Source organism: Mustelus asterias, chromosome 1 (assembly GCF_964213995.1).
Source record: "Mustelus asterias chromosome 1, sMusAst1.hap1.1, whole genome shotgun sequence".
Taxonomy (NCBI): Eukaryota; Metazoa; Chordata; class Chondrichthyes; order Carcharhiniformes; family Triakidae; genus Mustelus; species Mustelus asterias.
The window spans coordinates 31,634,651-31,661,082 of NC_135801.1; the positions used below are offsets into that span (position 1 = coordinate 31,634,651).

A 26,432-nucleotide genomic window follows, 5' to 3' on the forward strand; every position below is an offset into this window, starting at 1 on the left:
GAACTTGAGTTCCTCCAGCTGACAACACTTCCAACCTGCATTTGTCCCAGATGTGAAAAGTCTCCTGGATTTCCACATGGCACCTAAAGTGCATTTGACAGGACTTGGGTGCCCTGGCAGGCCTCTATGTATTGGACAACTATCTCAATCATATCAGAAATAAACTGAAGACATGCTCCATGTCCAAAAAAAGCCTCTCACTAGCTGCTTACCAATCAGCACCTTTCTTTGTGTTGATATCACGTTAGGTGTTTTGAGCTCTCTCCCTGACACTTGGACTTCATTACCTCCAAGCTTTCCGATTCTTGAACTAATTGATCAAATGCTAAAAATACTAACACACAACAGTGGTATATAGGTACTTAACCTAATGTTCTTTCATTAAAATCCTCAGGTTCTGCTGCTTCTCCCACATCGATATTTGCAGAGCTTACTAACACTGATATTCCTAATGTCCTCACATGAAGAATACCTGCTTGGGCAAAATACTCGAAGGTGGTCATTCCGCATGGAATGTACAAAGGAAAGACGTGAATGTGGTTGGGGGAAGTGGGGGCTGCGGAGGAAGGTAGGCCATTTAAAAAAAAGCTCTTACCTGACCGAAGCCATCCAGTTGCCGAGGATTGAAGCCGGAATAGATCAGGAGGCGAGTTAACTCACAGTGCCCTGTGCAAAAATAAGAATGTGGGAAAAAGGGACAATGTTAGAAGTGAGTGTGACAATTTATTATTGCATTCAGCCAATTCTTGCTCTATTCTGGCATTTTACCAGAACTACATGCAAACGATTTGACCAAGGACTGATTATGACTGGAAATCTGTCATTCCTTTCAGATCAAAGCATGCACTATTCCCTAAAGATTGAATGGTTAACATGAGGAAAAGCACTTTTATATTGATAGTTTATCTTATATGGGGTGCAAATTCTAAACCTATCCTTCCCTTAGTTTATATTTAAAAGTTGAGTCAGTCTGCTTGTAAGTCAGCTTCAGATCATAAACACAAAGGTGCATCCGAATAGCTGTCACACTGACCACTAGAACAGGACGAGAATGTTAGGAGGGTCATTGGCCAGAGGACACAGATTTAGGATATTTGACAAAACAGCTAGAGGAAGATGGGGAGATTTTTTTTACATGCAGTAGGTTGTCACAATCTGGAATATACTTGTGAGGATGGTCAAAGTAGATTCGTTACCAATATTCAAAAGGGAATTGGAATATACGTAAAAAGGAGTTATTTGCAAGTCTCTGGGAAAGAGCAGGGAAGTGGGTCAAATTATATAGTTATTTTAAGGAGCCAGAACAGGCACAATGGGTCAAATGGCCTACGATTGTGCTGCATAATCCAATGATTGTGAAGTCAGCAATCGCAAATTCCAAACTTACACATAAACAAGGTCAATGATATGGATGAATGACCTAAATGTAAGGGCTCCTAATGTAAAAGCACATAAGATGACCTGGTATTTATCTTGGAAACTTAAAGTCAGCGCAGGCATGGATCAAAAACATGCAAGAGGAGGATGGTCAGGGAATTAATTTATGTAACTTGCATTGTTTCGCCCAGACAAGCAGTGCAATGGACAGCTACTTCCATAGCCTAGGCAGTGGTCTTTAATAATATTCACACCTTGGTGACATCATGGCCAATGAATCTCTTCCCTGTTGACATCAAGATGTAGCTTTGGGCGATGGCATCAGATTGTAGGAAGCCTAGGCTTGATGTTCCAGTCAATATGAACTTGATGGTCTTTTCCTGCCAATTGTTTTGAATGCTTGTATAAAATGGCTGGTATAAAATGTGTTGGCTCAGTTGTCTATATAGCTACTGTGTGGATTAGACTAAAACAAATAGCACAGGGTTTAATCCCCATTCTGGCTGTGGCAGACTCAGGGCTTGCCACCTCACCCTACCGTGGTACAAATAAATCACAACACTGCCAGGGTTCAGCAAATAATCACCATGGGTCTGCCTTCACGCAGAGAGCTTTTATGTATTATATGTATTATATGAAGCCGAAATTAATCTGAGTTAGAAACGGGGGCCAATTTCTTCCCTGCAGACAGGTTATCAAATCAACAATTATGAGACTTTCTGTCAAGTTGGATGGTAGGTAACTTAAGACAGTAAGAAGTCTACAACACCAGGTTAAAGTCCAAAAAATTTATTTGGAATCACAAACTTTTGGAGCGCTGCTCCTTCATCAGGTGATGGAGAAATAGGTTTCACAAACATGTTATATATAGACAAAAACACAATGATTGAATAATGGTTGGATGATGAGTCTTTTCAGGTCTTTACAGGTACAGACAGTGTGCATGGAGAGAGGGAAAAATCACAGGTTAAAGAGATGTAAATTGTCTCAAGCCAGGACAGTTAGTAGGATTTTGCAATCCTAGGCCAAATGGTGGGAGTTACATGTAGTGTGACATGAACACAAGATCCCGGTTGAGGCTGTCCTCATGCACACGGAACTTAGCTATCAGTTTCTGCTCGGCGATTCTGCGTTGCTATGTGTTTTGAAGGCCATCTTTTGAAGGCTTATCTGAAGAATGCCCTTGATTGTTGAAGTGTTCCCAACAAGGGGCGGCACGGTAGCACAGTGGTTAGCACTGCTGCTTCACAGCTCCAGGGTCCCGGGTTCGATTCCCGGCTCGGGTCACTGTCTGTGTGGAGTTTGCACATTCTCCTCGTGTCTGCGTGGGTTTCCTCCGGGTGCTCCGGTTTCCTCCCACAGTCCAAAGATGTGCGGGTTAGGTTGATTGGCCAGGTTAAAAATTGCCCCTTAGAGTCCTGGGATGCGTAGGTTAGAGGGATTAGCGGGTAAATATGTGGGGGTAGGGCCTGGGTGGGATTGTGGTCGGTGCAGACTCGATGGGCCGAATGGCCTCCTTCTGCACTGTAGGGTTTCTATGATTCTATGCTGAAGTAAAGGGAACACTCTTGCCTGTCGATTGTCATGTGGTGTTCATCCACTGTTGTAGTGTCTGCATGGTCTCGCCGATGTACCATGTCTCGGGACATCCTTTCCTGCAGCATATGAGGTAGATAACCTTAACAAGACAAAGGGGGAGAACAGGGGTATTCTAGTCAAATACCTTTTTCTTTGGTAATCACTCGCTAACAGGTATGATAGTCCACGCAAGAAAATTTATGTTATTGGGCATGGGTTCTGTGGATCCTTGTGTGGTTGATGAGTTCAATTCTAAAGCTACATCTTCAACTGCACACTTGGCAGATGTTTCTGGGAGGTGGGTTCAGTCCTCGGATTCGAGATCACTGACATTCCTTTCTCAGGCTCCATTTCTGGGCCTCCTCTTTCAGCTGGTTGTTCTCGAAGAATTGTGTCCATTCAGTCAGGAGGTTCCTCCAAGTCGGTCTCTTCTGAGCAAGGGTCTCCCAGGCATTGACGTCTATGTTGTATTTCTGAGGTAAGCCTTCAGGGTGTCTTTGAAGCGCTTCCTTTGTCCCTCTCTTGTTTGGGAGTCTTCCATGAGCTGGGCGAAGAAGATTTGCTTTGGCAATCAGCACTCTACATCTTAAACACATGTCCTGCTCAGTGGAGTTGGTTTCAGATGAGCATGGCCTTGAGGCTGGTGCTGTTGGCTCCTTCAAGGACACTGATGCTAGTATGCCTGCCTCCCAGCTGATGCAGAGAATCCGTCTCAGACAGTGTTGATGGTACCCCTCCAGGCCCTTGAGGTGGCGTCTGTACGTTGTCCAGGTTTCTGAGCCTTATAGAAGAGTTGGGAGGACGATTGCCTTGAACGAGGATCTTGGTGTCAGCACGAATGTCGAAGTTGTCGAAGACTCTCGTCTTTAGGCACTTGCGGACTGGATACGATGTTGGATCTCTGTATCAATGTCAGCCTTTAATAAGAGGTGGCTCCCCAGGTAGGGGAAATGTTCCACCTTTGGGAGGGTTTTTCTGAAGGAGGGAGAGACTGGATCTTGCCCTGAGGCAGGTTAGTAAAGGACTTGGGTCTTCTTGAGGTTGAAGCTGAGACTGATTCTTCAGTATGCTTTCTCGAAGCTGTCAAGCATGGCTTGGACATTCTCTTCTGAGAGAGTGGAGGTGGCGATGTCATCCACATGCTGAAGTTCCATGAGCGATGTCAGTGTTGTTTTCTTCTCCGATTTCAACCGGTTGAGGTTGAAAAATTTTCCATCTATTCTGTAGACACCACTCCCACTTCACTGGGAATCTTATTCTTGACAAGCTGAAGGATGGTGGCAATGGACATGGAGAAAAGGCAATAACACACCAGTCTTGACCTGGAAGATTTCTGTCTTATTTCCATCGGTGAAGACTGTCGCTGATGTCTTCGCATGGAGGAGTCTGAGGATGTTGATGAATTTCTCTGGACAGCCGGCCTTTGGCAGGGTCTTCCATAGCACTTCCTGACTGGCTGAGTCAGCAGCCTTGGTCAGACTGATGAAGGCCATGTAGGGAATCTTATTCCAGTTAAATACTACAATATAAACTTAAGCAAAAATGAATAGCAGATGAGATTATAAAACTACAAGAATTAACATAAGCTGAACTAGTTATAAAATGAAACACTAAAACTTTGGGAGCAAAACTGGATGTTCCCAGAAAGGGGACATAGGATTGCAACCACAGGATTAACTTCTGCCTCTTCCGATACAGGCGGCACTCAAACATTGTGCGGCCCGCTCATTTATTTGATTGTAGCGCCCAGCCAGCTCAAATGCTAAAGATTCTATTGATTGGCTGCATATCTCAGAGATAGCACTACTTAAAGTTAGTTTGCACTAATTAAAGCCAGCCTGCACTCTTAAAGGGGAGGTGTATTCTTGTTGCTGGAAGTGGCTGGGGAAGAGTGTTCGAGCAGGAGAACACCGAATAATGGCACAGCAGGACTGAGAGCATCTCCAAGGTTCTCCGACGCAGCACTGTAGGCTATGGTACATGAGGATGAGAGAGGTCCTCCATTCACAGGGGACCAGGAGAACTTCGAGATAGACACTGTGGATACGATGGGAGCAGACGATCATCGCGATCAATGTAGCCCAGAGAATCTGAATGCAGTATCAGAAGAAGTTCAATGAACTCACACAAGCTGTCAAGATCAGCGAATGCATCTTGAAATGCCACATCCTTACTAATGAACCACTAGCTTCATACCCACTTCACTCACCTGCCAACAATTTCTTATCAACCATGACATATAATCTCACATTCATAGCTTCAGCTCATCCTCGCAACTGCATGTCAGCTATTCAACCAGATTTGCACATCTCGCAAACAGATTATACTACACTCACTGACACTCTTTTCTCTGTCCTGTGGAACAACCCCCCCTACTGACCATGCCCCTGACCACCTGATCCTCCTACCCCTCACTGACAACACCCCCACTGACCATCCAAACTGCACAATTGATCACCCCCACCCCCCCATTGACCCTGTCCCACTGACCATTTGACCCCTCCATCCTTTATCCCGTGATCACCTAATCCCCACTCCCCCGACATACTGACCACCTTCCCCCCCCCCCCCCCCCCCTCCCCCACACACCCAGTCTCCAATCCTGCTCATTTGCCTTACAAACTTACCTTCTCCCTGCTTTCTCAAAGTGGCTGGACCTTTAAACATACCTGCTTTACTGCAGCGAGTGCTGTAAAATAGGGGCACGGTTTCCTTGCCTCTGACTCGGCTGCACCCCACACAAGGCCTAAGGAACCCACTGAACCACACAGTTCTCATCCGGCCTGAGTAAGATGTCAGGGAAGAGAGGAGTGGCTGGATTTCAAGGTAAATAACTAAGAGCGGAATTTTCTCGTCTGGCTGGGGGCAGACCATACAAAGGTCCATTGACCTTGGGTGGGAATTTCTGGCCTTGGGGCCAGCGCGGCCGGAAAATCCCACCCTCGTAACGGAGTAGCAATCCGGCTGTTATAGAAGTTATGGGCCATAATTCTGTTTCTCCACAGATGCTGTTGAATTTTTCCAACGCTTTGTTTTTATTTCAGTTTTCCAGAATCCGCAGTATATTGCTTTTATTTTATTTGGTGGTGTTTGTTGGAGGACAATTATCTCAGCCCCAGGACATAGCTGAAGGATTTCCTCAGTGCAGTGTCACAGGGCCAACTATCTTCAACTGCTTCATCACAGTCAGAGATGGGAATGTTTGCTGATGATTGCAGTGTTCAGTTTCGCTCATAATTTCTCAAATACTGAAGGGACAATGGCTGGGCAGTGATCATCTCCAACACAGTCATTCAATGACATTACCACCACTGAATCCCCTCAGCGTCAATATTGTGGTATCATCATTGACTGGAATATAAACCGAGCCTGCCATATAAATACTTGACTACAAGAGCAGGGAATTCTGAGTGAATAACTCACCTCTTGACTTTTGAAAACCTGTCCACTGTCTACAAGGCACAATTCAGGTTTGTGATGGAGTATTCTCCTCTCAACAAAATGTAATAAGTTTGATACCGTCCAGGCCAAAGGAACCAATTTGAATGGCACCCCATCCATCATCTTAAACATTTGCTCCCTACACCACTACCACACTGTGGCAGCCATGTGTACCATCTTAGAGATGCACTGCAGTAACTGCTGCTTTGACAGCTCCTTTCAACTTTGTAACCACTATTGCCTAGAACAACAAGGGCAGCAGGTGCCTGGAAACAGCACCATCTGTACCCTTTACTCCCAAGTCACAATCTATCCTGAATTAGAAATATATTGCAATTCCTTCAATGTCGCTGGGTGAAAATCATCGAACTCCCTCCTTAACAATGCCAACAACCTTCCCTCTAATTCTTTTGTGGTGGGCACAGGCTATTTCTTTAAGTGCACAGTCCCTTTAAACTTTTTCGTACTGCTGCTCATGTGAGACAATTTAATAGGGACCATTTGGAGTGTGGCCTGCATGAATACATTCAGGTTTCTTGCGCAGGTATGAAACTTAGAGGCAATATTGTTGTGGGTGTATCTGCACCATATGAACTGCAGCGGTTCAAGGCAGCTCACCGCCACCTTCTCAAAGGCAAATGGGTGATAAATATTGTCCTCAGCAAATACGCTCATGTCCCATGACTGAATTTCAAAAGACCAGTTGGCCCAGACTGCTGCTACGCTTGCTGAGACGTGCAGCTCGAAGGCGGGCCTTCTAGAGCCAGATCTGCTGGAGGTCATCCTGCAAGGCCATCTACCCACGTCCTCCCATCCCCATCATAATGGTATCCTGGTAAGCCACATGCTTGCTCTGCCTGCTTCTCTCTGGCAGGAGAGAATGAAATGTATTCAATTCTGTTTGCATAAAGAGCCTCAGTGACCTCCCTCATGAAATAGTGAATGACAACCTGGGAGATTGTGGAAATATAAGCTGCCCCAGCCTCAAAGGAGTCTGACCCCAAAATATTCATTGCCACGATGACCTTCCCAACCACTGGCAATGCCCTGCTGCGAGACTGCAGTTCTGCCAGTGATGTTCAAGCGAGCACCTCCTTAGTGAAGCCAATACATCACACAAGTGGTTACTTGCTGAGGTTGGAGAACTGCTTCCTGAACACCCAGGGTGGATGAATCTTCCTGCTGAGTGCTTATCCCCCTCCTCTTCAAGCAGCTTGTCCTCCTCGGTGTTGTTTCTGCTGATTCTTCCTGACATGTTGCAGGTCAATAGGGTTAGAAAATACTCCATCACTGACTCGGAGCAAAGGGCTTGAGTAAAGCCCTTGGTGTTAGAAACAGTGGCCTACCCTATGTGCCATCCCATTCTCTGCGGACTTCAGCAACTTTAAATAGCAGATCAAACCTTCTACTACTCAATAATAGCCAGTAGAAGCCAATCACCAACTAACCAGAAAGTAGTTGATGATTCCTTTTGTAAGTTGGGGTGAGGGGTGCTTCCTGTTGCTGAATCATAATTCAGCTGAGTACGGTTAAAAGAAGGCATTCGCTGGAGCATTCAGGTCAAAATGGCACCATTACAGTCAAAGAAGCACATTGACCAATGTCACAATCTGACTACTCTGTTTCCTTCTGGTGCATGCTCCTAGCATCCACGCTAATCACCTACCCAAAATGGAATCCAGTGTGTCCCATGCCGGAAGTGTGTGCAAGCACTATGAACACTATTTTGATATTGGAACAACATTCATCATACTGAAGATATGTATGCCCCACAATCAAATAAATCAGTGAAATGATAAGATAATTGAAGTGCTGTGATAGTCTCCCATCGTGGCCTAATAGGATGGACATAAACAGAGATAAGATATCAGGCCTACTGTCCTTACTGACTCACATAAACTATTTTGTATAATTGCACAAAGAGAATTGCCTATGGTGTATGGTTATCCCGTGACCTAAAGTAAGTACATTATGGACATAAGAAATAGGAACAGGAGTAGGCCTTGCAGTCTCTTAAACCTCCCTCATTCAATAGGACCATGGCTGATCTTTGATTTCAACTCCACCTTCCTGTCCAATCCCTATATTAATTTATTGCCCCGAAGTCCAAAAGTGAATTGATCTCAGCTTTGAATATACTCAAAAACGGGGCTTCCACAACCCTGCGGGGTAGAGAGTTCCGAAGATCCACAACCCTCTAAGTGATGATGAGGCATAAAAATATAGAGTCACAGAAGGAAGCTATTTAGCCTATTGTGTTTGTGCTGGCTCTCCGAAGGAGCAATTTACTTGTCACTTGCCAGTCTTCCCCTGGTAGTTCTGTACATTTTTCCTTTTCAGATAATCCAATCAGCCAGTGCATTCCAGATCCCAACCACTCACTGCATGAAAAGGTTTTTCCTCACATCTCCATTTGCCCATTAATTGTGTCCACTTGTTCTCGATCCTTCCACCAGTGGGAATGGTATTTTCCCAATCTACTCTGTCCAAACACCTTATGATTTTGTATATTTCAATCAGATCACCTCTCAATAGTCCCAACCTCGTCAATGTAGCTACAATACAGAAGTGCCTCATAACTGGAACCATTTTTCTGAATCTTTTCTGCACTCTAATGTTTTCAAATCTCTCCTAAAGTGTGGTGCCAAAACTGGACACAATATTTCAGTTAAGGCTGAAGCAATGCTCTACACAAATTTAACACAACATCCCTGCTTTTGTACTTTATAAATGAAACTTTGAATGCTGTATGCTTATTAACCATGTTCTCAACCTTTCCTGTTACCTTCAATGCACATATATACCTAGTTCCCTGTGCTCCTGCATCTCCTTTAGAATTAAACCCTTTTTTTGTGCATTGTCTCTCACTGCTCTTCCTACCAAAAATGGATCACATCACACTTCTCTGCATTAAATTTGAACTCAGCTGTAAGGTGGGAAGGTTAAACAAAAGATAACAAAGATCCATTCAATGGCTGACCTATAAGTAATGAGGACATGTATCATTTGTGTGTTTACCACTACTGACGTATCAATATAACATAAAAGAGCAGAAAATATGCAAATCCCACAGCCCTTAATAAAGTAGTAAAGGTGCTGACACTAGGCTCTTTGATCTAATACTTAAAAAAGATCAACTTGAGTAGCTTACACTGAGAAACTGAAGTTAGACTATAATTTTTGTGTCATTGTGGTATAAAGACTATGCTGCACCAAATGAATCTATCAATGAATGCTGTATTGACAGGTGAAATGGTCCCGTCATACAGTTGTCCCCATTACACAAGCGCTGCAGACTTGGAGGGACTGAATCACTCCTGAGTAAGCATTCTTTGTAAAGCAAATGTTCCCACAGACAAGGTGCCCTTGGCTGGCACCTATTGTATTTCAGCTGCTTAGCTAAGTGAAGCAAACATGACGTTACCTTCTCCAACTGTTCCGCACAAGTACAAAAATCCAAGCAATAGTAAATAGAAAACTAAGTAATACTTGGAGGAGCAAAAACAGAACACTGCTGATGCTGGAAATCCGAAATAAAAACAGAAAATGCTGGAAACACTCGATCAATCAGTCAGGATCTGCGGAGAAAGGAACGGAATTTGTGTTTCAGGTCAATGACCTTTCATCAGAACTGGAATACTTTCGAGACTAACAATTCTTAAAACAAGGAGACAGGGAGAATGGTGGGTGCAGGCTGAGTGGTTGTCAACATAGGGGTGAGGAAAGCACATCAATGAAGGTCTGTGATAGGCTCAAGAGCAGGAACAATTAAAAAAACAAAGGGGTGGGGAAGAGGGGATTGGGGCTGAATCTTAATCTGGGGGCAGATCCTCGTCCTGGCCTAAAAGTCAGAAGCAAGTCTACCCTCCCCCTCCCCCTCCCCCCTGCTCCCCCCCTTCCCCTCCCCCTCCCCCCAAACTTGGCTGGCTCAGTCCACAGTCATTTTATGGCAGTGGGGTCATTAATTGGCTAGAAGCGAGACTTCTGCCACAATTGGGGAGGAAGTCACGCCCCCGAGAGCTGCTGGCCAATCAAATTGTTGGCAGCGCCATGGTCCCAGCAATGCCATTGGGAGCAGTGGCAACATCTGGGATTCTGGGCTTGCAGCAAGTCCCAAAGGGAGGCATTCTGCGATGGAGCCAGTCTTGAAGGTGATACTGGGATCTCACCAGAGCCAGGCTAGCAGACCACAACCCATGGCAAGGTGAGAAGGGGAGGATGGGGTGGATATGGTACAGGGCGGGATTACCGTGTACAGTATTTTCAAGACACCTCATTTGCCTGGCACCCAGTCCATCAGGAATCACCGGGCAGGTAGCATATTTGGCACTGACCTCCCACCACAGATAAACTGCCAGCAATAGCAGGAAGAAGCCCTCAAGTGGCCCTTAATTGGCTACTTAAAGGCCTCAATTGGCCCACAGGGGGCAGGTCTCCTGATACCTCTCCTACCACTGATAAAATTGTAGAGAGGCGGGTTGGTGCTGTTAATGGTGCTGCTGACATGGTACATAATTGTACAGCTTCCCACCCCTCCAGGGCACCATCCTTCCAGGCCAAAGCAGCCTGCTTGGTCAACACCTCATCCACCAACTTAAACATTTACTTCTTCCACTACTAACACACGGTGGCAGCAGAGTGTATCATCTATTAGATGCCCTGCAGCAACACACCAAGCCTCCATCGACAGCACCTTCCAAACCCGAGACTTCTACCACCTAGAAGGACAAGAGTAGCAGGCACGTTGGAACACCAAGTTCCCCTCTCAGTCACATGTCACCTTGACTTGGAACTATATGGCTTAATTGCTAAGGCTGGGTCAAAATCCTGGAATTCCCTTCCTAACAGCGTTGTGGAGTTTCCTACTTAAAGTGCCTCGCTAGCACCTTCCCGGCACTACCCCAGAATGCTCCTATTTCTTATGTTCTTATGTTCCCAAGGGCTTGCCAGCCAAGCTCACATTCCATGAAAAGATTTTAGTAACTGCTGCAGTGGAAATCCCATTGTTGACTGCTGGATCCTACCATCTGTTGCTGCTCACAGAAAAATCTGCCACTGGCAACACAAACAGAAATGCATTTCAAACTTTTTACTCCTGTCGTTTCTCATATTTGAGGTTTGTTATCACCTAATATCCCACTCTACATAAAAAATATTCAAACTTAATCCACTAAATATGTACAAACAAAATGGACAATATAATCGGGACAATATTCTGTGGTCTAATTTGAGATTCTACAGAAAAATCAAATAGACTTTAAAGGTATATCTGTCCAGAAAGAGAGGAGACCATTCCTGTTCATCTGCTCCAACTCCCCAACTATTACCACCAACTGTGGTGGAGGGTGCTTAAATTCGGCCCATGGATATTTTATCTTATCCATATTCTTTAGGATCTGTACTTCAGTAAAAATGTAGCAAGTTATTTTCTTGAGTAATTAAGTCACTTTTGTACCTTTCACAGTAACTTCATTGCAGTGTAAGACTGCTTGTGACACTAATAAATAAACTTTTGATTTAAACTAACACAAGAATAGCTGAAGTTTATTTATTAGTGTCACATGTAGGCTTACATTTACCTGACATATTCTTGTATTACTAAAGGTCAAGGTGACTTCAGAATATCTTACTTAGTATTTTGTTATTGTTATTAGAATCTAGGAAGAAATAAAAAGCAAGGGCGTCATTTAGTCAATCAAATCATCCCACAGGCCATTAATACACAATCCTATCCATTACAAATTCTGCTTGACATATTATTTGATTTGATTTATCGTCACATGTATTGGTACAGAGTGAAAAGTATTGTTTCTTGCGTGCTATACAGACAAAGCATACCGTTCATAGAGAAGGAAAGGAGAGAGTGCAGAATGTAATGTTACAGGCATAGCTAGGGTGTAGAGAAAGATCAATTTAATGAGAGGTAGGTCCATTTAAAAGTCTGATGGCAGCAGGGAAGAAGCTGTTCTTGAGTTGGTTGGTACATGTCCTCAGACTTTTGTATCTTTTTTTCCTGACGGAAAAAGGTGAAAGAGAGAATGTCCGGGGTGCGTGGGGTCCTTAATTATGCTGGCTGCTTTTCTGAGGCAGCGGGAAGTGTAGACAGTGTCTATGGATGGGAGGCTGGTTTGAGTGATGGACTGGGCTTCATTCACAACCCTTTGTAGTTTATTGTGGTCTTGGACAGAGCAGAAGCCATACCAAGCTGTGATACAACCAGAAAGAATGGTTTCTATGGTGCATTAAAACTCTGGAGGGAGCTTTGCTGATGGTTTAGTTAGTAAGTTTAAATTTTATTTATTAGTGTCACAAGTAGGCTTACATTAACACTGCAGTGAAGTTACTGTAAAAATCCCCTCGTTGCCACACTGGTGCCTGTTCGGGTACACTGAGGGAGAATCTAGCATGGCCAATACACCTAACCAGCACATCTTTCGGAATGTGGGAGGAAACCAGAGCACCTGGAAGAAACCCATGCAGACATGGGGAGAATGTGCAAACTCCACACAGACAGTGACCCAAGCCGGGAATCGAACCCAGGTCCCTGGCACTGTGAGGCAACAGTGCTAACCACTGTGCCAAAAAGGCTTTATCTAACTGAACCATCCAGATCAAGAAGTTGCTGATTTAATTCCCAGTCTATGTTGAGTTAGTTGATGTCAGTTTTTGAATTAGAAACACAGGAGAAGGTTATTTTGACCAGAAGATCCTGCCAGTGGTAAGGGCTGGAAAATCCCGCCCCACATCTCAAAACCGGGAATTTTGGGAGCTAATTATTTTTAAGCCTGTCGCATTTTGTTCACTGCACTGGACAGACTGCTGCTGACCAAAGATTGTAAACTATAAAGCCACAGAAAAGGATTGATAAAGGAACAGTTAAAAATAGGAAGTGTCAGAGTAATGATTAAAGAGTCAGATAGCAATGTACTTGTGTCATCCTGAAACAAGAGCTCACATGTGGTTTACACTGTAACGGAAATCAACTTTCCATGCCAGTAAGACCTCATTGAATCCAAATCTGAAATATGGTCTGACCCTCAATATGATTCAAATATTTATTCGCAGAATGCTGTATGAGAATTTCCATTAATATTCATTTGTATAAATGAAGTCTGTTTTGGCCATATTGCGATGGGTTTTCCCATGAGTTTTGGATTTATGGCGGGAGATCAAGTTGGGTGATGAACCCAAACACCCTTGTTATTGTGAGGCACAGCCAATTTTAACTTCAGGCCCCATTGTTACATGCTTGACAGATTGCCCAGCAGCGGAACATCTGCCAACCTGTTGTGTAATTTCTGGCAGAAGTATTGGAGCATAATTTAAAGGGGTTTAAAGTGATGTTGCATTCATCTACTTGCTAGATTTTGACAACTTTAAGTTACGAATCTCTTGGCGTTTTCTCCACGGAAAAGCTGGTCCAGATTATCTGATGCAAAAACAGAAAGTGCTGGAAAAACTCAGCGGATCTGGCAGCATCTGTGGAGAGAGAGAAAGAGAGCCAACGTTTTGACTCTTCTGTGCCAGATTATCTGAAGCCTCCTAGATATATTATTGTCTGAGGCGAGGGCCAAGTAGGATGCGTTTGTCCCTCAAAGTGGGAATGAAACTGAACAGTTGGTGAAAAAGCCTCACCAGAGGTCACCAAGAGATTCTTTGACCTTACGAGTGTAATATAGATGAACACATCCACTTACAAGCCCTCCCCTCACTCTTCCAGCACTTCAGAGTAGTGTATCACATCCCTCACCACCTATCAGAAGGGGACAATGTACAACCTCTCATTCTCACTCATAGAACAAACTTGTCCGTTGCTTGCTGCTTCAGTGCTTTCACGAATGGCATGTTCTTTTCATTTGCCCTTTATTTCAAAACCTGAAACTCCTTTCCTTAATTCACACGCAGGTCAGTTACTTTCCACTCAGGACTTTCCTATTCGCCTATCACCATAATTCTCCACAACCATAGGAGCTGTGCACATGTGTACTTTCACTCTCAGGTATTTGAAAGCTCTCTTCTCCTTCTACAGAAGATAAAACACGACAGAAGTGAGGCAGATAAAATTGATTGAGGAACATCAGTCATTGTAGCCCTCACCCTCACCTAATTGGAGCTGAAGACAACTGAAATCTGGGAGCTGACGACAACTGAAATCTGGGAGCTGACAACATAGGCAATGGCGTGGTTGGTGGCTCCTCAGATCATGGCAACCGATTATCAGTTGGATCCCTCATGAACCAGACTAATTGCACCTGACACAAGTTTAAGGCATGGGCCAATGAGAATAAACCATGCCTGTACAAAAGCTCAATCTCTCAATGGGATTCTGGCTCTTATTCCTCTTGCCCTTACCCAACCTCCCTCTCTGCAACAAAATTCAAATCAGAATTGAGCAGTGGTTGAGGCTGGTGGGCAGTTATTAGGATATGGTATTTGAAGATGCACTCACTGATCTTAACTACTCGTTTGGGGTCATTGAACTTCCTGTGGCATTGCATCCAGGTCCTCAGGGCTTGACTCCGAGTATTAACCTCCATGGCTATTCATTCCCACTGTCTTTTCACCATGAATGGCCTCCTTCTCTTCCCTCCCAAGATAGAGGACATCTTTCCTCCTTTCCACTTCCTCCACCAAGGTCTCCAGTGCAGTGCCGGAAATGCTCAGTGTTTTTCCATGTTCTTCTGTTTTTCTCTCCTTCCCAAGTCAGACTCAGCTCACAATGAACTCCCAGCACCTGTTGCAGCCACATTCCCTTTAAGCGCTGCAAGTTAACTTTAAGCTAGCAATGATTGATTTGGGACTCCTGTTGATCCTTGTGGCCAATCAACAGCAGTTAGCGCTGGCTGCAATCACTCAGAAATCATCATAATGAGCAGGCAGTTGCTATCTAATTAGGCCCCATAACGTTTCTATTTGGCTTCGTTATTACACAAAAACCATTAACTTAGTGCTAGAGGTACAGTAAAGTACCAAGTTCTGATGACATTAGCTTCACTATAATAAAAACAGAAATTTAGCCACAAGGGCCTGTAGGTATATGATTAAGCACCTCTTAGCAAGTTCAAATTATGATAACCAGCATTTAGAACCAAAATTACTTGTTAAATCCATGTTTTATGTAGGCATATCTTATTAGCATAGCACTCATTTAGTACATGTTTTTACCCTTTGGCCAAAATAACCCTCTTTCTACTCATGAAACATCTCTGATACTCAGAAGGATTTCATATGAGAGTGAACCTTCTTGCCTGTGAAAGCTAGCATCCTTCTCTGATTTAGACAAGTTGAACGAGTGGGCAAACACATGGTGAACAGCCAGTGGTCATGGTATATTTTGGTGCCAACGACATCGGTTAAAAAAGGGATGTGGTTCTACAAGCAGAGTATCGGGAGTTATTAAAAAGTAGGACCTCAAAAGGTAGTAATCTCAGGATTACTATCAGTGCCATGTGATAGCAAGAATAAAATTAACAGGATATACCAGATGAATATGTGGGTACAGAAATGGTTCATAGGGAGGAATTCAGATTTCTGGGACATTGGGACCAATTCTGGGGAGGGTGGGACCAGTACAAGCAGAACATGTTGCATCTGGGAAAGACTAGGACCAATTTCCTTGGGGGGTTGTGGGGGAAGGTTGTGTTTGCTAGTGGGGCCAGAATGGAAATAAAACTAAGATGACAAACAAAGTTAAAAAGAGGAGTCTAAGAAATGTCTTATTGCAAATGCTCTGCGCATTAAGGTAGATGAATTAACAACACAAATAGATATAAATGGTTATGATGTAGTTGCAATTACAGAGACACGGCTGCAGGGTTACCAAGGATGGGAACTGAACACCCAGTGGTATTAATTATTTAGGAAGAAAAAGGGAAAGGAGGTGGGGTAGCATTGTTAGTAAAGGAGGAAATCAATGCAATAATGAGACAGGATATTGGCTCGGAAAATCGTGATGTAGAATCCGTATGGGAAGAGATAAGAAACACTAAGAGGCAGAAAATGTTGCTGGGGGTTGTCTATAGGCCCCCCCAAACAGTAGTGGAGATGTAAGGGGAGGTATTAAACAAAATATCAGAGATGCATGCAGTTAGGGTACAACTGTAATCATGGGTGACTTTGATTTACATGTAGATTGGACAAACCAAACTATCAATGATATCATGGAGGAGTTGTTCCTGGAGTGTGCACTTTGGGCTTTTTAGACCAATATGTTGAGAAACCAACCAGGGAACAGGTTATTCTAGACTGGGTACTGTGTATTGAGAAAGGATTAATTAGCAATCCTGTTGCATGGGATCTTTTAGGGATGACAAAACTGTGGAACTGTGGAGTTGTGAGGAGGATGAAAGGAGGCTTCAAGCTGATTTAGACAAGTTGAATGAATGGGCAAACACTTGGTGGATGCAGTACAATGTGGCTAAATGTGAAGTTATACACTTCAGTGTGACAAAAAGAAAGGAAGAGTATTATTTAAATAACAAAATATTGGGATGTGCGGATGTACAGAGATTTGGGTGTCCTTGTACACCAATCAATAAAAGGGGAGAGGCAGGTGCAGCAAGCAATGAGGAAGGCATATGGTATATTGGCTGTTGTTTCAAGAGGATTTGAGTTCAGAAGTAGAGATGCCTTACTGCAGTTACACAGGACCTTGGTGAGAACACACCTGCATTATTAGGTGCAGTTTTGCTCTCCCTACCTAAGAAAGGATATTTTATCCATAGAGGGAGTGCAATGGGCATCCATTAGGCTGATACCAGGGTTGGTGGGACTGTCCTCTGAGGGGAGGCTGATTCAAGTGGGCCTGTACGCATTAGAGTTAGAAGAATGAGGAGATCTAATTGAAACATATAACATTCTAACAGGGCTGGACTGACTAGATGCAGGGAAGATGTTTGCCCTGGTTGGGAAATCTAGATCCAGGGGACACAGTTTCAAGATACAGGGTAAACCATTTAGGACTGAGATGAGGGAAACCTTCTTCACTTAAATGGTAGTGAACCTGTGGAATTCTTTACCACAGAAGGCTGTGGAGACCAAGTCACTAAATGTATTCAAGAAAGAGATAGATGTTTGTTTAGATTTTAATGACATCAAGGGGTATGGGGAGAAAGCCGGAATATGTCATTGAGATAGAGGATCAGCCATGATTATATTGAATAGTGGAGCAGGCTTGAAGGTCAAAATGGCCTACTCCTACTCCCACTCCTAGTTTCTAGGAGTCCAAATGACTCTTCTGTACAGCCGAAGAGAGGGAGAAATGTGATGGATTTTATACCTGTTGAAGAGAGGAGGTGGAGCAAAATAGAAGGTCAGCAATAGGTGGGAGCTCAGGGAGTGATTTGACAAATATGTCATGGACACAAGACAAAGGGCGTGTTAAAGACTAAAGAAGGTGCTAATAGTGGCATAAAGGTCAGATAACAGGTTGTGTTAATAACAGAAGAAAGGTCAGTGCTTTCTGAAAGCAAAACATAATAACAAATTATAAGTTTGGAATTTTATTTTTTAAAAAAGGGCTAATGCCTACACCACCATTGCAGACAAACCTGTAAAATTCCTATGACTAGTGGCGACTAGGGGATTTTCATAGTAATTTCATTGCAGTATGAATGTAAGCCTACTTGTGATTAATAAATAAACTTTAAACTTTTTTACGCTAGCGTCACACAATATAATAAAAATGAAAATATAAATGTATCATTTTGAGAAAGCAGAGAGACAGATTGCATTCCATATGTTATACTGTTATATGTCAATGCATTGAGGCATTCAAATTTTTGATCAAAATCTTAACTATTTCATTTTCTATTACATTCTTTGAAAATTAACATAGTTAAACGCAGCAAGATTGGAATTCAAAAGATAACTGAATCTGAGGAACCCCTGTGGGAAAATAAGTAATATTCTATAATACTTTGTGGAGATAATTACAATTTTCAAATTTGTCTTGACATTTGATTACCACTACTTTCTAATAAACACAGTTACATGGCTTTGGAATTGTTCAAAAGTATTTAAAACAAAACGTATTGAGACTAGAATAAAATGGCATGATTAGCCAGGCATCTGACTACATGCATAAATCCACCACTATTCTTCATTATGGAGAAATTTACCCGGATAGAGTTTCTGTTTGTCTGATATGGAATGTACTCTTTCTCTCCAAAGGGATATAATCCACTTCTCCAAGCCCATTGTGATCTAAAGCAAAACTCGACAAGGGACCCCAACATGTGTTGCGTTATGGTAGAACTGGACCACTTAAATTCATAAAAGCCACACGGTACAGAGTGCTGGTAAACGTTCTGCTGCTTCTTGAACCTGGATCAATCCACCCATTAAGGTTTTCACTTGCAGGACTTTCTGGAGCCAAGTGGGAAGGAAGCTGATCTCCTGTTGACCAACTTGTATATCCATTGTCTATCAATGAATCAGACTAGCTGGTCAAATAGTGGGGCCCTGAGATATGCCATGCCTGTCCCAATCAAAAATTCAGCCTACCATGAAAGGTGGATATGTTCTGAATCTTAGACACAGCATATCGCACCTGACTTAACCTCAACCCCTCTCCAAAAGAATGCAGTCAGTACTTGTTCATCAAGCAACTGACAAGTCAGACTCTGAAGAAGCACCAACAATCTGAACCACTAACTCTACCTTCCTCACTACACAGATGCTGTCTGATTTTCTAAATGTTTCCAGCTTTTTATTATTCATTCGTGGGATGTGGGTGTCGCTGGCTGGCCAGCATTTATTGCCCATCCCTAGTTGCCTAAGGGCAGTTGAGAGTCAATCACATTGCTGTGACTCTGGAGTCACATGTAGGCCAGATCAGGTAAGGACGGCAGATTTCCTTCCCTAAAGGACATTATTGAACCAGAAGGATTTTTCCAACAATCAACAATGGTTTCATGATCATCACTAGATTCTTAATTCCAGATATTTTTTATTGAATTCAAATTCCACCATCTGCCGTGGTGGGATTCAAACCCAGATCCGTAGAACATTAGCTGAGTTTCTGGATTAATAGTCTAATGATAATACCACTAGGCCATTGCCTCCCTGTTTTTATTTCAGTTTTATTGTTTTATTTCAGTTTTCCAGCATCTGCAATACCTGTGATTATCCCTCTCTCCACTCGCAATGTCTGTACTTATAAAGACTTGATTATCTGAAAAGACTTGAATTCCAACCATTATCTTGCAATTGAGTCTTTGTCTATATATGCTGTGTTTGTGAAACCTACCTCTCCACTCACCTGATGAAGGAGTAATGCTCCGAAAGTTCGTGATTCCAAATAAACCTGTTGGACTTTAACCTGGTGTTGTGTGAAATCAAAATGTGATTAGGGGGCTCAATAATACACCCTAGTCCTTGTGGTGCCCAATGGGCACGGAAAGCCTTGACAGTGTCCTCAGACACTGCATACTCCCTCTCCAAGGACACCCAGCTGCAAATATAGCCATAGTAGAGGGGTCTACCCCTCTACACAGGACACACCACATCTTAGTGGAAGTGGAGCCAACATGTGCTACTAAACAAAAATCACATCTAATTAGCATTTGAATGCTTAATCATCAGATGTCTATTTTAGATAATCAACAATTAGGTGTGAAGTAGCAAACCAGACTTTCAAACTGTTGTTTCAAATTAGCTTAGCACCCGTTTATTGCTTGTTTGCAATCTTTCACCAGAAAAGCTTTCACCCCATTATTTTTACAATAATGTCTACATTGTAAATTGTTCACTATAGAATAAAAACAATGGCACAAATTACTTAAAATCTGTGTGCAGTTAAATGGCTTACCTATTGTTTGATCAAAAGATCACTGAAAGATGTCCTTTTACTATGCTTCTCTGTTGGATGTATTAGCTCTGGCCCAAAACTGATTTGGGGGAGTAAAAATAACTTACATTTATAATGTACTTCTCACGACTTGAAATGAAGTATCTTCGAAATGTGGTCATTCAACTGCACAAACAAGCAAGTCCCCATAAATAGCAGTGAGATAAATTACCAAATTTACCTGTTTTAATGACATTGATTGAGACATAAATATTGGTCAGAACATCAGGTAAACTCCCCTGCTCTTCGTCAAATCACATTGTCGGGTCTTTTATGTTCCCTTGTGAAAGTAGAGGTACCTCTGTAAGCCCTACCAATGGCACAGTGTAAATCTGATGGTTTGTAGATTGATTCGAATAGCAATGGACTCAAAGCACCCAATTCTCCTAAGGTTGATCATTTGTAATGGTTCAGATATAGATTTGGACGAGTGGAAGAAATGGACAACTCCAAGAAAATAAATAAGGAATCTGTGGCAGCCTCCCCTCATAGGACAATAATTTGTGCCATTGTGGTTATGTGTCCTTCTTGGCCAATTGAGCTTTTTGCTTCTGCTAGCCTTTTCTAGTGCCCTTCCATCAGCCTTCAGAGGTCATGGCTGTCAACAACTGTCTCCCAGGTGTCAGTGTCATTATCCACCATCTTCATATCTTGCTTGCAGGTGTCCTTGTAGAAGAGGTATGGGTGCTGGTGTCTGGGATTTGTGATCCAGTGGCCAATTCACTGGACCGAAGGTCTTTGGGTATATGGCTCTCATCCATCGGATGGAGGTTGCTGAGCAAGCACTGATGTTGTTGGCTTAGCAATGAGTGTATGCTGATGGAATTAGCACGCTCCACGACCTCGGTGTTAGTGACCTTGTCCTGGCAAAAGATGCTGAGGAAATGTCTGAGACAGTGAAGGTGGAAACTGTTCAGCTTTTTGTCCAGGTCTCACCACTGTAGAGGAGTGCACTGAGGAGGCAGACTTGGTGGATTTGCGGTTTGCAATTGCAAATGGTGTTCTCAGTCATGTTGCTGTTTTTCCACACTCTCTCTTACTCAGCTTGAATATAACAGCTGCAGATACTGTGGTGCATGCACCACAGAATCTGCACTTCAGCATCAAGTGACAGATTACTGATATGGCGGAGCCCTAGATATGTGACAATCACCATTGTCAATGCTGGTGGATGACAATACTGCAACAATCTGGACAATGACATTTGTCTGCTGTTGGTCAAACCAAATTCTTTACAGGTGTGAGTGTCTGTTCATTGTTGGGCTGAAGGGCCTGTTTCCATGCTGTAAACCTCTATGACTCTTGCCACTGCAGGTGTTCCTCTGTATGGGATGTCCAAATATAGAAAAATGGAACTAAAATGTGACATATAAAAATGAAGGGATAGCAAGATCCCTTCATGCATCAGCGTGCATGAAAATGGGGAAGGAGTCCAGCACTCAGTCCTTTGTCCGATAAGTGGAGGAGGTGCTGCATAAGGTAAGGCTAAAGAGGTAAAGAAGATTGCTCTCTGTGCAACTCCATGCATATCTCCATAGGTCAGGATTACAACATGCCTGGAAGGAGGTGTTGTTAAATTTCAGGATGCAGCTGCTTGTTGGTGTCACTGGTTGTGTGGGTACAAGGTGACATGATAGCAGCAGGTGTCCTTGCAGTAAACTGCATAATTCTTTGACTGGCTCTCTGCTGACCTAATCCCTGTGAAGGCAATTCTACACGGTCATTACTGGACACTGAAGATATAATTGATAACATGTTGCTTGGTTCAGCCAATCAATGTACATTAGCTAACAATTGCTTTGGCATCTCTGTTACATGCGACATGAATGACAGCGTAATGTACTGTGCTTGAATTTCTTCCACCCAAAGTAGCTAGTCAGGCATTGCCATATCTTAGTGATGTTATTGGGTATGCCGTCTCAACTTGCTTTAAACACGATAATCAATGCCAAAGCTGTGCACGCTTGCCTTTGCAGTAATGGTTATGTGGATGCTGAAGCATGGGTGCAGACAATCCCTCATGCAGTCCAGCCTGTTTAACATTCCTTAATGGTTTTTCCTCCTGTCCCCATCTTATTACAAAACCTCAAATAGGGGTGTAACTATTTAGATAATTATTAATGCCAGAAGGGGTGGTGAAGGTAAAATATGCCGGCTATAGGCACAAAGAACCCAAGTGCCACCAGGAAAACATGAAAATGGTTGAGATATGGGCAAAATTTGCTTTGCTTAATAGAATCCCTACAGTGCAGAAAGAGGCCATTCGGCCCATCGAGCCTGCACCGACAACAATTCCATCCAGGCCCTATCCCCTTAACCCCACGTATTTTATCCTGCTAACCCCCTGACACTAAGGAGCAATTGAGCATGGCCAATCCACCTAACCCCGCACATCTTTGGAGTGTGGGAGGAAATCGGAGCACCCGGAGGAAACACACACAGACACGGGGAGAACATGCAAACTTCACAGAGACAGTTTCTTTATGTCTCTTTTCAGTATTCTGACTGTTGTGTACCTTGGACATCCATTACACCTGAACCTTGGAATGTCAGAAACTTGGGAAATAGCATGTTAGTTGTTCCTGCTCCATTCAGGGTGAGCATATCTGACCCTGCTGATCCCTGTACCCTTGGAAACTACATTTCAATGCAAAATGGATCATTCTGTGGGAACTGAACTTCTGCCCATGTCTGATTTGCATGGGTAGAATAAGTGAGCAGGAACAGAATTTCTAGGCCCTAGTGCCAATGTCAAGCTCTCACCGACCAGCCACTTTATCTGGTTATGATGAGTAAAGCTCCCCCTACTGTGCATCAAGAATGTACCTTAACTCTAACTTCAGGTAGGACCCACCAATATACAGTGAATTTAAAAAAATCCTCAGACATGCCAGTTTTATGTTTCTCCATACAAAGCTGCTAACTTATTGCTAATTTGTACAACTCTGGAGAGAGTACTACTTTGTGTTACTCAGTACTCTGTATTGTTGGCATCCACATAACAGAAAGTAGACATCTTTATTATAATTAGAGCACCGGTGCGAAACGGTTTCACTTTGCACTTACTTAGACACAGTTACTTTGCAGCTGTATGTACAAACTAATTTAATGTAACATCTTCACAGCTAACAAAATGATTAAACATTTTTAACACCTAAAAATTAGTTTCTATTATGGGCCCCATTACAGTATTGAGGCTCTTAGGTGAAATTCAATCATTTTGATGGGTTCTATTCTGTGATTTGAAAGATGCACAATTAGAATTGTGTGATACAAGGATACCTGTGGCATGGTTTAAACAAGCATTGTGGATGATGATTGAATTAGATTCGAGAAGTGCTACCTTTATTTAGAAAAAACAGTTGTGTAAATTGAGAAGAAGCTGTGGCTAAAAATAACGCATGAACAGTTTATTAATACTTGTTAATGAACTGTTTGCAAGCAAACAAGGACATTTCTGACACGTGGTTACCAAACTGTATTATTAAAGATCTCAGAAAACGAGTAACATTTACTGATGGAAAGAATGTGAACTTTTTTTCAGATGAGCTGTTATCTCTCCAGCACAGGTTGTTTGTCTTGTGGGACATGTATTTACATACAGAGCAGTGTCTCAGGTCCAGCTATCCAAAAACCCTAGTTGTCCAAAAAACTGGACATTTTTAGAATGCACCATGTGTTAGAATGCAACCGGTGATAACATTGTGTCGGATGTAATGTGACCAATGGTAACAAGCTGTAAGGGTCAGCTGACCCAGTAAACCATGGAACCAATTACAGAATGAGTGATGGTCAGCTGACCAGCTGACTCAGTATAAATAAGAACCTGTTGGGAATTGTGGGGGAGCTTGGAATGGCCCAGGGTGAGGCCCCAAGTTTGGAGTAATGAAGTTTCTTTATTAAACCCTTTCATTGATTTATGAGTTGGAGTAAGCTTTGTTATATTGTTATTGTCTGCATTTGAAGAGTTCTTTCTGGATAAACACCATGCACCAATTTTAAACTTACCTAGATAATTCAGCCAGGCACTGCATTGGCACAGTGTGACACCTAACAAGCTATCCCCTTGACCACTTGCATGCTGGTCCATTTCCTTGCTCTGAGCAATCCCTGACCCCACCTGACCAGGCTTGACCTAACCCTCCATGGCCTGCACTTCCCAAGTCGAAATCCAGCAAGATTTGAAATCCGACACAGCCTCTGTCCCAAGGTTGCCAGTTTTAAGACAATGTACCTGTTCAGTGTAACTTTGCACTGCACATATACAGTTGAAATTAGTCATCCCAATTTGCAAATACCTCAAGCTGTTGATACTAACAAATCTTAGTGTCTTGATTAAAGATTTATCCAGCAGTAATACAAAGAGACTAGACAGCTTGGTATGGCTCCTGCTCTGATCAAGACCGCAAGAAACTACAAAGGGTTGTGAACGTAGCCCAGTCCATCATGCAAACCAGCTTCCCGTCCAATGAGTCTGTCTGCACTTCCCGCTGCCTCGGAGAAACAGCCAGCATAATCAAGGACCCCACACACCCTGGACGTACTCTTTTCCACCTTCTTCTGTCGGGAAGAAGATACAGAAATCTGAGATTATGTACCAACCGATTCAGAGAACAGCTTCTTCCCTGCTCATCAGAATTTTGAATGGAACTATCGCACATTAATCTGATCTTTTTCTTCACCATAACATATGACCATAATAGTATATTCTGCACCTTCTCCTTTCCTTCTCCCTTATGTATTCAATGATTGATATGTTTTGTCTGTAACAGCCTGCAAGAAACAATACTTTCCACTATATACCAATACATGTGACAATAATAAATCAATTCAATTCAAAAAGTGCATTTTTCTGGGTAAACAAAGTTCAAACAGGTCAAACCAATGTGTAGGAAGCTGAAGTGCAACTGAGTTATTTCAACTCTCTTATCTGAACCCGTTGGCCATTTTAGCCTATAGGCTGTACTTTGGAAACTTGCATTCTCTATCATTTCTTTCCAAGTTTCTTCCTAAGACACACACAACTTGCCTTGAAATGATGTGAGCAATTTGCTAACAGACCTCTGCAGTCAACACCATTCTTGGTCTAGCAAGTATTAGAGTGGGAAGTTACGATCTGAAAGCTGGTCTCTTGGTTTATGCAACAGTGAACAAGATGGCATTTGCCACCAACCCAGCTTTATCTGTTCTTAAATCACAACAGGTACACAGATTGAAGTATAGAATTGTGTTAGCTGTTCTTTGCACGATAACCTGTGTGAGAAGAACCTGTCTCGAAAAAGAAATACTCTCATATCATAGAATAACAAAATCCAGGTCTTACTTTTAATCTAAGATTTTAAAAGTGAGTAATAAATCTAAATGGCTGCAAAAGGATTAGATTGTAATGCAATAGATAAAGAAAATGGGCACAGGTTCGCAGCTGACTGATCATAGCCAGACACATGAATAGATTACTGCTATTTGACTAGCTAATCCAGTGCCTCTGCTGATAGCACCGTTACTGTATCTGATTGGCTGCACATTTTTCTCTGTGAATATTTTCAAAATTATTCATTACACACCTGCACTAAGTCTAGTGTGTAATAGTTTATTTCCAGAGTATATTGAACACCATCCACAAAGAAAAACCCTCAAACCATTTATATTGCAGAAACAAAATTGTTACACCTCACCTTTAAATGCTGCCCAGTGCAATGCACTGTCACCTTCGCTGTCACATGCTTGCAGGCTGGCTCCTTTCCCCATCAAGTAGCAACAGAGGTCAATGTGTCCGGATTGCGAGGCTATTATTAAAGGAGTGCATCCTCTTCTATCCCTTTCATCCACTGAAACTCCAGCTTGCAGCAGGATATCTATGACCGTGATGTGTCCTTTGGTCGCTGCCCAGTGAATAGGTCGCTGAGCCGGTTCAGAGCGGCTAGGCAGGTTCACCGGGAGCCTCAGGTCTAACAAGTCTCTGAGGAGGGCAATGGATCCAGTGAGAGCTACCCAGTGCACTAGAGTATGTCCTTTCTCATCGTACTGACACAGCAGCTCCTCATCTCCAATCTCCACCAGACTCTGCACTTCTGCTAGGTTCCTACAGGGAATAAAAGTAACAGGCAGCATTTTTATAAAAATAACAGTATGTAATTCGTACAATGATTCTAACATTAATTATCGCAATTAATAATTATGAATTAAC

At 42.8% G+C, this 26,432-nt stretch overlaps 1 protein-coding gene across 1 annotated transcript in view; it reads right to left on the reverse strand.

The window, feature by feature from the left end:
• The window catches only part of LOC144488665 (uncharacterized), an 84,845-nt gene that overhangs the window by 57,946 nt on the left and 467 nt on the right, over positions 1-26,432 (reverse strand). Inside the window, exons 2-3 of the mRNA XM_078209118.1 lie at positions 25,921-26,327; positions 596-666 (exon numbers count right to left, since the gene is read on the reverse strand). Of these exons, the coding sequence (XP_078065244.1) occupies positions 596-666; positions 25,921-26,327 (478 nt within the window). The remainder of the gene's footprint in view (positions 1-595; positions 667-25,920; positions 26,328-26,432) is intronic.